The 11,504-nt window shown below is 45.1% G+C and overlaps 2 protein-coding genes across 4 annotated transcripts in view; one reads left to right on the forward strand and one right to left on the reverse strand.

Annotated features, from left to right (window-relative positions):
• Nucleotides 1-5,726, reverse strand: part of wwc3 (WWC family member 3) — a 33,354-nt gene extending 27,628 nt beyond the window's left edge. For all 3 annotated transcript variants that reach the window (XM_069704133.1, XM_069704132.1, XM_069704135.1), the window contains exon 1: nt 4,938-5,726. In XM_069704133.1, coding sequence (XP_069560234.1) covers nt 4,938-5,083 — 146 coding nt within the window. In that variant the 5' untranslated portion in view covers nt 5,084-5,726. The remainder of the gene's footprint in view (nt 1-4,937) is intronic.
• Nucleotides 5,727-8,032: 2,306 nt separating this feature from the next.
• On the forward strand, nt 8,033-9,127 carry LOC138624061 (putative claudin-24). Its single transcript, XM_069703936.1, has one exon. The coding sequence runs from the start codon at nt 8,234-8,236 to the stop codon at nt 8,891-8,893; it is 660 nt and encodes a 219-aa protein (XP_069560037.1). The 5' UTR covers nt 8,033-8,233; the 3' UTR covers nt 8,894-9,127.
• The last annotated feature ends 2,377 nt before the right edge of the window (nt 9,128-11,504 follow it).

Consider the following 11,504-nt stretch of genomic DNA (forward strand, 5'->3'; position numbering starts at 1 on the left):
TAGAAAAAAAATGCATTAACTTTGTGTTTTATGAAAAAAGTTGACTCTTTTTCTATACAAGTCCAAGGGAGCCAGAGGTTTAGTGGAGCCAGCCCCTAGTGGCCTTTGGTGGTACTGAACCTTCAAATATTGGCTTCATGTTTCTAACACGGACCCTCACTCCATTTTTATTTACAGTCTGATGCCAAAATTAAGTGCCGCTGTATAAACAAAAGATGAATGACTGCATAACAACACAATTGCAATAACGTAAATTAAATCTTCATAGGATAAGTAATAATGGTTGACAATTACTGTACATTAATAAACACTTAAAAATGACTACCGTGTCTACATTTGAAAATCTTTATAAACTGCTTATGAATTAAAAATTAAATAGTTAAAGTGCTTATATTCGAATGTTGACCACACTAATCTACCAGCACATAAAGATCTGCTGAACCGAAGTAAATGGAGAACTTGTCACCTCTAACACGAACTCTCAGTGATTTTAAAAACAAGCCGTAGCGTAGAGAAAGTTACACACCGAGCGGTAGAGAGTTTTGTCAGCTGCATTTTTCTTTCTTTTTGAATATGAATTGTGCAGATATGTGGAAGGGGGGGGGGGGAAACAAAAAAACAATGGTGGCCTACAGCGCGAGGTTGGTCCACCGAGTCTGGCATGTCCTGTTTAGGTTGCATTCTTCACAATATACACATAAAACACAAGCAGCCTACACGTCTGAGAGTAGCTGCTGAAGAAAGAGCACCAAGGCGCACTGAGAGTTGATGTAAAGCAGAATCTAAGCTACTAGTGAGCGTTTTTCTTGCTGTAAATCATTCAGAAATATATCATGTAACATATGATAAGCTGTTGGGGAAGCTGGACATCAAAGGGGGTGGGTGTAACCCTTGTAACGCTAACTGCAGGGGGAAAGTGGTTTGAGCTTCCAGAACAAGGAGCGAGGTGAAAGCTGAAGACAAACATATTGTCTCGCTTGTGAAAAAGAACACAGAAAACACATGGGGCCAAATGACACCGGATCAAGCAATGGCATGTTCGTAGCCTCCCCCCAGCAAAAAAGACAAAAAAGAGCCATCATAATGAAAACACTGGGGGAAGCAAAATAACAGCGGGGTTCAGCGCATGTGAATAACCTTTCGGCGCTGGAAACACAGCTCACCCTTTCCAGAATAATTGAATTTGGTGTGCTTTGTGACCAAGTATAAAGGCCTCCCTTTGCCGAGCGGCAGGCCGGCCATGGCTGTTGCATAACAGAGCTAATAAAGGAGGCCTACAGGGCCGTGGATGCGAGGAGGAGGTAGACACATGGGAACTGCCTCTGTTCTGCTGCTTTGTCTGGGGCCGCGAGCAAGCAGAGCCCCCGGGCATTAGTGTAGGCATGCCGAACATAACGCTCATACCGCAGCAACAAAAAAGCCCCACAGAACTGCTCGGCTTCTCTGCAGGGGACGGCCGCGACCTGCTCGAAGTGTCCACCGTCCTCAGAGGCACGAGCATCATCAGGAGGGACGTCAATGGCCTACAAACTGCAGCTGTTTAAAGTGTTAAAGTTTCGTCATATGACAGAAAGGTAAACAGTAGGGCCTGCATTTGTGTGTCAGAGCGAGCTATATGCTCAGAGACGCCACATCGGTTCCTCAGGTGTCTGAACACTGCGTTCACACATCCATCTCATTTTTCACTACACGCTGCCACCTCCCCCCCAAAAAAACCCATCTCCAGCCTCCCTCCTGCCTGCGGACGTCCAGCGCACCAGCAGGAGCGAACTTGAACTCCGGCTGATACGCAGCTCCGTTACAGCACATCATGATCACCACTGACAATTAGGCTTCAGCTCAATGGCTCTTGTGTTTCAGTGATTAGGTGATAATCCACCCGCCGGAGGCCGCCGTGCGGCCGACGACCCTCGCCGCGGGCGGCGTGACACACCGCGTCCCAGGACGGCAGCGCCTGCGTTCACACTCACGGCGTTCGCACAAGCTGCTGTGCTTTTGCTTCCTGAGCGTCAGGAGTTCAACAGGAGCTCCTGAGTGTTTCCACCTCAGGCAGATCACACTATTACATCACAGCCAAATGAGGCACGTTTCAGCCCCCTAAATCCCACAAGTGTTATCAAGTGTATTTATTACACTTAGACATTTCATAATAAACTCATATTTTTCTTTGGTCCCAAAAAAACTGTGAAAGGACAAAGACCGTGAAAGATGTTTTTTTTTCTTATAATTGCAAGTACAGTAAAGAGAAATTCTGACAACTCATATCGGGCCAATCATATAACAATAATATCACCAACATAAGGAAGACTTTACATGGCTTTGTGGTCGTCAATATTGCAACGTAATTGTACAGATGGTTGGTGCTTTCACAAAATATTTACATAATTAAATTTACAATAAATAATCCTCAGTAATGTGGAGTTATTGACTAAGTGGATAAAGCCAAATATAGAACAGGTTGAAGGGTCTGTTATGTTCAGAAAATGACATCACGTTACTGTAACGCAACCTTTAAAACCTGGAAAAAAAACAACACTTATGCGACATCACGATATCCAAAATCTAAGACGATTTCTGGTCTCATATCATGGAGCAATTTTATGCTGATACATGATGGTCAAAAATGTATTATTAAACAATTTTGGTCACGAAGCCCTTTACAGTTTGCTCCACATTCACACACAAATGGCTGCTGAGCTGCCATGTAAGGTTCTCGCCGGCCGTCAGGACCAACTTGGGGTTCAGTGTCTCATCCAAGGACTCTTCAGCATGTGAGCAGGAAGAACCACCAACCTTATGACTAGTGGGCAACCGGCTCTACCATCTGAGCCACAGCCGCCCATTTTTGCTGACTGATTGTCATGTGAAGTCATTTAAATGACCAATTATCAACATTAGTGTCATAAATCTTAAAGATGTGCTGCTCTGTTTCATGTCACTGTAAGTTGAATATTTTGGACTGCTGGTCTGACAAAACATCAGCTTGGACTCCAGAAAACTACAATTATTAAAAATGATTTTCTGACATTTTTGAAGGCCTAATTTGTCAATCGCAAAAATAATTTCACGTTTAATCAGTAATGAAAAAGACGGTGTGATCAGCTCACACCTCGCTGCCTGGACAGAATCTGATTTTTTTTCTTCTAAATCTCTGGCTCCTACATTACATCATGTTGCAGTATTTCACCTGCAGTTCAAGCTTGTATCTCAATGAAGGCCAATAACAACATGTGGCACACAGCAGTCCTCAAAGTATCAGCTTCGGATTTGAGTTAAACAGAGCAGCTGTCAGACAGGGGGAAGTATGAAACTCATCATCTCTGCCATCCACATCAAGCGGCATGCAAACAGTCCATTTATCTGCAGCCGATGGAAAGATCTAGTTTATTTTTTTTTTTTAAGAGTGGCAACACCAAATGAAAAGCTGACACCTTTTTGTATCTATTGCCCGTTAGCAGTTTTAGCGGTGTGATTTATTGGAAAGTCAGTATCAGGTGGTGACAGAGGACATTCCTCTGGCGAGATAACCTATAAATCACTGAGCAGCACCAGAACGAATGCAGAAAACATTCTCTAGTCATGCAAACCTACAAGCCCACAGTCCCCTCCCTGGCTCGCACGCTGACGACTAGAAGATCTTGTGAAACTGCTATCAGCTGCACACAACAATGGGTTCATCAGCCTGCAGGGAGGAGGGGGGCCTTCAAGGAAATCAGGTTTTTCTGATCTAGATTACATGCAGCTACTACATTCCCACTGCTGAAATCAGCTGCTAGAAATCTGTATGTACTTTACACATTTCCTTTATAAAACAACCAGAGACTGAAATTCAAACCGGACTCGAGACTCCTGCCATACTTGAAGCCTTGTTTTTGTGAGTTTCTGCCTTTCTCTCATTATACATCAGAGTTTAAATACTTGCTGTAATTCCCAGTAATCTCACAAAGTCTGCTCTGAATGCCTGATTGAGCCCGTTTCTGGGCTGGTGAAATCCCAGTCCCCACAAAAGCACATCCTTGCAGCTTTCCCAGTGGCCCAACTCGCATTCCTCACATAGTTTCACAAAGATTTCTGGGAGTTGGAGTTTAAAGCTCCACTACGCTCCTGTCTCAAACAGAGCCAGACCCACACATTGATGGTCATTTTGGGGATGGCTGTGACATTAAAGAGGAGACTTAGGGGCTGTTCTTGACACACCGCTGGTCACAAGGAGGTGTCTCTCTATGCAAAGGAAAGGGGAGCTGGATAACAATAGCTCTCTGTATTAGGTGTGTGAGCCAGGAATGTTTCAGGTCACTGGAAGTCATAAATCTGCAGAGTTTACTGATGAGTCTGAATGACTGAGGATTGAAACAGACATCAGGTTTTGTCCTCTATGACCAAGAAACAGATCAATCCCTCAGGTGCCACACTGACAGGCTTTAAAGTGCCTCCCTGCTGCTGGTTTGGTGCTCTGCAACACAACAAACCGGAAAGGCTGAGCTGCTGTCTGATCCCATGTACAAAAAAATAAAAAATACATAGCTGTGAAGACTTTTAAGTTTGGAGGGGACATATTGGAAAACTGTGAGCAGCTGGTCTGTAGGTGACCATGGGCGTTACATGCCGTGTTTTGCATGACAACTTCTCCAGGCGCTGGGGAGGCCACGACCGCTGCCAAACCTCAGCTGATCACATCGGGTCGAGGCGACATTATCCACCGCAACCTCGTCTCACATCAGAGGGGACGGAGGGGAATTTACTGCCCTGCTCCTTACAAACACAAGCTGCCTTCCCCTGTAGTCCTCCACCCCGCTTCCCCTGCTCCCTCCAGCCGCCCTGGCATCTCCCTCCTGTGAGTTACGGTAGTTTGTAAAGAAGACTTGTTGTATTAACGTGACTTTGTGCGTGTGTGAGAGAGAGTGTGTGAGCCCACTACTCCCAGGCCTTTAGCATACCTATCTCTGGGGTCAATCCATGAAGTTTGCCGGGTGTTGTGGTCGATAAAAAACACTCTGCCGTCGTAATCCCGGGCTTCCTCCCAGCCCGCGGGCAGCGGCAGCTCGGAGCTCTCTCGCCGCTTCCCGCCGCTGACCCACGGCATAGCGTCGAGACGGTGACAGGGCTGGAGCCCCCTGCCCTGCTTTTATCCCCCCCCGGAAAAAAAAAGTCGCTCCTCACTGCATTACAACGAACTCGGCCTCGACACACGGCACATCGGAGACGCAAACACAAAACTTTCCAACCCCGAGGTTGTCCGCTGAAAAAGCCCCGCCGGAGGTACATCCACTTTCTTCCTCCGAGCCCCCAGAAACAGTGGCGCGGCGCCCTCACGGTCCTCGGTCCTCCATGTTCGCCTCCTCCACCATATTTCATTCCTCCGTGTCCATATTCGGGAGCGGATTTGCATAAACGGTCGGACGTACGCCTGAACGAGCTCCCCTGTCCAATAGGGAAACTTCAGAGCTCCACACTTTCATTAAAGCTTATTAGCGCGGCCGAAAACACGGTTTCTAAAATATATTCAACGTTTCCCCTCAACTGGGATTAAACACGATAAAAGCGGCGACAAGAAAAAAAAACCAAGTTATCCAACAGCTGCTGTTTGACTTTCAAACCGCAACCTGTTGATTCACAACTATTCATTTAACTTCATAAAATAAGCTCTTATTATCGTCATATAAAGAGCGGATATGACGCAAACTAGTAGTTTTATGGTATTAAACTTTCATTTAAATCCACGGACGACTCCCCCTGAACACACCGACAGACCCGTGGTTTGTTGTTGTTGTAGGACACCTCCAGTGGGACGGCAGCGACACCTCGTGTCCATAGTGGGTATAACAGCGCTGTCCACACCAGCGTCGCTACAGGAGCTGGCAGCTGTCTGTCTACCTGAAATGTTCTCCTATATTTTGGATCTACTATTAAAGCGTTTATGTTTACACTGTGCATTATGCTAAATACATTCGTTTTTTTAAATCATATTAAAATACATTCACCAACTAATATATACACCCAGTCGCCCACTTTATCAGGTGCACACACTCAAATGTAATCTTATAATAAAATCTGTAATAAAATCTCAGTTTTTATTTATACTGTCCGTAAAGGTGTATTTAAATGATATGTTTTAGCACAGAGTCGGTGTTGTACTGGACTGCACTATATTAAGAGGTATTTCTACTATTCTGACCCCTTCATGTATGCAAATAGAAAGGACAAAAAAACTTAGAAAGACCTCAGAATAAAGTACCTCCTGTAACTCTGAATTCAAGAATAAATGTATATTTGCAATTTACACATTTTCCAAAAATGTCACAAAAAAAAGGTACAACTGTATTATGACAGGACAGTTGTATTGGCCTGCATTAGACTGGCAGGTGAAAAGGTCCACTGAGTCTTTATACACAATGAATGAGATAAACAGGGAAGAGGTGAGTATTACCCCTTGTAGGTTAATCCAACTTTATGGATGTGGGGTGTGTGTCCTGTCAATCTCTAAAGTTTGGTCAGATGTGGCTTTTAAGGGCCCAAAGTCCAAGATCCTCAATTTAGGACTGCTTATGCCCCCTGAAGGCATTTAGAAACACATTGGAACCAGTATTTGCTCTTTGTGGCCAATAAATCAACATATAAACAGCTGCAGTAGTAACTTACAACGACAAAATAAAAGCTAAATGTGTACAGTTCAAGAGCCACAGTGGTCTCTGTCCTCATGGCCAAACAGAATGAATAAAATGATACAGAAATAAACATTTATTTACATCACGTGCACTGTGTTTATGTTTGCTTGAGTGACAGATCGGTGCACAAAGTTGGAGCTGGATGTTTTAAATGATCCAGGACCTTTGTCGACCTCTGTGTATGAAGGAAGGAACTGCAACAACACTTATTTCCTCATACTTTCCTTCAAGTTTCTGGTGCAGTGACCAAAATTCAGTCTGACGTGAGTTTCCAAAGACGGTGGGGGGGGGGGGGGTGTAGGTGGGGGGGGGGGAGGATTTCTGTTGCCAAACCGGTCGCTATTATCACAAATAGCTTCCTTACACCTGAATCATCTGAGTGCCTTTCCCTCTGAGGCTGTGTTTCTCACACTGTGCAGATGATAGAAGCTCATTTTTCTGGCAGAGTCTGGTCCTGTCAGTTATCCCGAGAGTCTTTGTCGAGACATCAGTCAGCAGTCAGCTGAGAGTTTTCTTCTCCAGAGGAGGAGGAGGAGTTTGGTGATTTTATCTGTGCATTTTTGTTTGTGTGTTTGTTAGTGGTTTGTACGAGCGTCTTGTGTGTTTATGAGTAGGAAACATTTTCTCACATCGCAGCTTTGATCTATAGCCTCCCACGATCATTTCCCACAGGCTGTGTAGTGTTCATATCAGAGCACACAATAAGCTGCACTATGTGTTTCCAGCTTCAGTCACATGCGGCCAAAAGCCTGACTGTCAGAGCAGCCAGCCCAAACTGGTAAACATGACAAAAATGTCCATGTATCATTAAGTCACCTGGTGTGACCGTCAGAAAATGTCACTGTCTGAGGACCAGCTTTATTTTCCACGCATACTATTATTTCATGGATGATGACCTGAGGCCCTGGCTGTCCTGTGAAAAAGTGCCTGAACTGCTCATAAGTTTACAGGATGAACACTTTGAGGACAGAAGGGAGTGCTGGAAAAATAAGTTCTCATCAAAATGAATAAATAAAAAAAATAACCTGCAGTTTTAAGTTGGCCCGTTTCATTTGTTTGCTTATTCATACACAGTTATTGCTGTGTCTCTCAGAGGACGCACAGGATGCAAAAAAATTGACATCAGGTAGTTGATTTTTTTTTTCAGCATAAAGTGCTTGAATAAATATCCTGTCTACATTTAATGATGCCCCGTGTGGCGCACAATTACAGAAAAGCATTTGACAATGGTCTTATCAAATGGTGGTCATCTGTGCCTCTGCCTCTGCTGCCCATTGGCACAGCAGCAGGAGCAGGAGGACCGCTAAGGGGAGGGCCGAACGGGCCCCCTCTCCTTCCAGCAGCAGAAGATGTGTGCTCCTCTGAGTGGGAACTGTTTGTGAACGAGCTCTGAGTCCAGAGGAGCGGTCAGCTCTAATTATCAGGTGTTTGTGAGCAGCTTCTGTCCCGACCAGACGCCGGCAGGCCTCTCCATCTGAAGAGCAGCCGGAGAAGAAGAACTCTTGTGGCTCGGTGAAGCGTGGAGGCCAGAGAGGGAGAGACCGAGAGAGAGAGAGGGGGGGGGAAACATGAACACATGTGCCTGCGCTCTGGAGCTGCTGGGGATGCTGGTCTACGTTGGAGCATGGCTGTGCGCTTTGGCGACCACCATCCTACCGCAGTGGCTGACCATGTCCACCGCGCTGCTGCCGGTCGAGAGCTACGAGCTGGGCCTGTGGGAGACCTGCGTGGTCCAGGATGTCGGAGGCATGGAGTGCCGGGCTTACGACAGCCTGCTGGGCCTTTCCAGTGACCTCAAGCTGGCCCGCATCCTCATGTGCGCTGCCCTCGCTGTGGGCATGCTGGGAATCCTGGTGGCTATACCTGGACTTCACCTGGTCAACAGCTGTAAGGAACACGGCGGCAATCGCACCAAGAGGACTTTAACCATCACAGGAGGGGTGCTGGGGATGGTTTCTGGAGTGCTGTGTCTGATCCCCGTGTCCTACATGGCCCATTTAGCAGTGATACATTTCTTCGATGATAAAGTGCCCGACGTGGTGCCTCGGTGGGAGTTTGGAGACGCCTTGTTCTGCGGCTGGGCGGCGGGATTTCTCCTCATGGTGGCCGGGCTGCTCATGGTCACCTCCTGCATGTGCTCGCAGGTGGAGCCTCAGCCTGTACTGCAGCGGAGGTACCAGGTGATGAGTGCAGATCCTAACATGAGGAAACGCTCAGAGTACGTGTGACGGATGAATTTCTGGACCTGCGTAGAAACTGGCAGCACAAACACAATCACCTGTAGAAGTGCACTTCAAACTGCTTCACCAAAATGATGTAAATATCTGGTCTGATACCAAAGACAACATCCTGTTTAATGGTTACTTTATCAGAAAAAAGGATTTTGATCCGAGGCTTTGCACCGCAGTGAAATTGATATCATGTTTCAGCTATTTTTAATGACTCACCTGCACAATCAGACACATCAGTAAAAATGAATATTTTTTATAAAGATTTAGAGTTTTATAAAATGCTTATTCTGGGATGACTTCGGGATCCTTCACTTATCAATGACAAAAACAGAAGATGTTATCATTTCATGTCCTGTTTTACGGGACTCTTAAGCTTTTAAAATGCTGTGATTGTAAGTTATTCTTAATGCTAAAACATAGAGATTACTTCTTGAAGCACAAATTATTCTGTGTTTGCTTATGAGCTGGATTGTGCAGCATATTCAGATGATTCACATAAAGACTTCCATTGCAATTCTGTAGAAAAGCTGCCTCTTTTTTTCATTATAAAAGGTCGTTTTCTTGTGTTAGTATGTAATCTGTAATAAATAAACTGAATATATTATATTTTGAAGTTGATAAGATGAAACTATGCTCGTCTTCAGTTATGTCAGAGGTGGAAACATGGCTGCTCTTTCCCCGCCTTCACCCCTCCGGTCGTCTGCGAGTCACAGACGACCGGAGGCGGCGAGTGGACCAAAAACAGCCTTTTGGGTTTGTCAGGTGTGTCTGCGGCGGTGGAAACACAGCTTGAGACTAATTCCATCAGATTTCCTGGTCACTCGCTGGGCTAAGCTGTGTTTAATGAACGCTTTAATGGGCAGTGCGTACTGTGAAGAATGTAGAACAAGTTGACATAATTACAGAAATTTGCCCAGGTCGGAGGGCGGCACCGCTCTCTGCACTCCAAACCTGTCTGTGTCACTTACACACACGGGTACAGTGACATAAATGTGTTATTGCATGGGAGGTGGATGATTTACAAAGCTTCCCATCCTAATCACGGTACTTTCAGTGGACTCAGCTCTTATAGAATGAAGTTAATGAGAGATAATGATGTTTTCATAGACGCATATGTTGCCTGAGGGGCCCCCAGACATGCCAGACTTTACTTGTATAAGTGGCTAACAGTGGAACTAACAGTGGAAGTGGATTGAGAAGGCGCCCTCCCATCCTCTGACTCCACGCAGGCTGCAGGGAGGGCCTGCTGTCTCCCAGGGTGAGGGCGGCTATCAGCAGGGAGGCACTGAAAACAACCGCCGAGATATTCTTTTTGATTATCCCCACAGTCCAGCTGGAAATGGCATGTCCTCTTCTCTAAATGCAGCCGACTGCAAACAAACAAACAAACCTGCGCCGAGGGCTTGATAAGCAAACTGCTGGAATATGTTGTTGACATTCTTCCCAAATTTATCATCTGTGGAAATGAGTGTAACATAACCCGCTGTTCAGATCAAAAGCAGATAAACATCATATGATGGCAGCTACACTCCTGTGAAATCAGTCTTCCGTTACTCAGCAGACCTGAACACATGTCGCTCTTAAGCAATCATGATAACACGCCTAACCCCGACAATTTTCCATATGTTACCCAAACCTATCTTATCTGAAAGCTGAAGGATGATAACAGTTATCTTTCAATCAGGTCTTTTCATGACCTGCAGAAACAGACATTTTACCGACGGTTTACAAAGAGATGTTTGCAGCAAGGCAGGCTAATCTCAACATTATTTCAACTGTTATCTGTTACAGACAGCAGTGGAAGAAATCCTCAAACTCTCTACAGAAGTATCGGTACCACAATGTTTAAATAGTCCATTTACTGCATTCAAAATTCAGAGGCATCATTATCAAGAGTAAACAGTAAAAGTGTTTCTTCTGCAGAGTGTTATGACATTATTTGATTCCTAATACTGATGCATGAATGCATAAATAGCACTTCATATAATTTGGTAGATTAACCCAGTGATTCCCAACCTAGGGTTCAGGGTCCCCCAAAGCCTCGCCAGATAAATCTGAGGGATCATGTGATGAGCAACGGGGGAAGTAAAGGTTTACGGCAAATAAAAGGCCATCAGTTGAGCTAAAATTTCATCCAGCTCTGTTTGGCTTTTGGTTGAATGCTAATCATTCACCTGACTTTCATTGAGCCTTCCTATCAGTGTTCCTCCATTATACATTATAACTGATAGAGTAGATGACTTCTCATAACAGATTAGATAAAACATAACAAACTGTAGGTATTATGGCAGGCCTATCTGCAGAGGGGAATGTGCAGGAGAGGTGGGAGGGAGGTGAAAACGCAGATGAAGGGATGGACGGGGAATTACTTAAATACTTTCTCCAAATCTCTGCTCTGCTCTGGAGGAATGTTTTTCAATAATATTTGGCTAAATTAAAATGGGGTGTTTTTCTTTCTTTTTTTTTTTTAAACGTGTAATAAAGCACCTTACCACCTTTCTGTAGTGGTCAGAGAAACGTCTACCATTCATCCACTTCTGAGACTTGTGTTTTTGACAGAGAGCTCGTCTGAAGAGGGCCTTTTGTTCTTCAGCAACTAGCCGCCTCC

Source organism: Brachyistius frenatus, unplaced genomic scaffold (genome assembly GCF_029030835.1).
Source record: "Brachyistius frenatus isolate BFR_SWC_R1_liver_20210118 unplaced genomic scaffold, ASM2903083v1 Contig_49, whole genome shotgun sequence".
Lineage (NCBI taxonomy): Eukaryota > Metazoa > Chordata > Actinopteri > Embiotocidae > Brachyistius > Brachyistius frenatus.

Bases quoted from the DNA above. Each gene is read 5' to 3' on its own strand.
- LOC138624061 (XM_069703936.1), top strand. From the start codon at position 8,234: ATGAACACATGTGCCTGCGCTCTGGAGCTGCTGGGGATGCTGGTCTAC.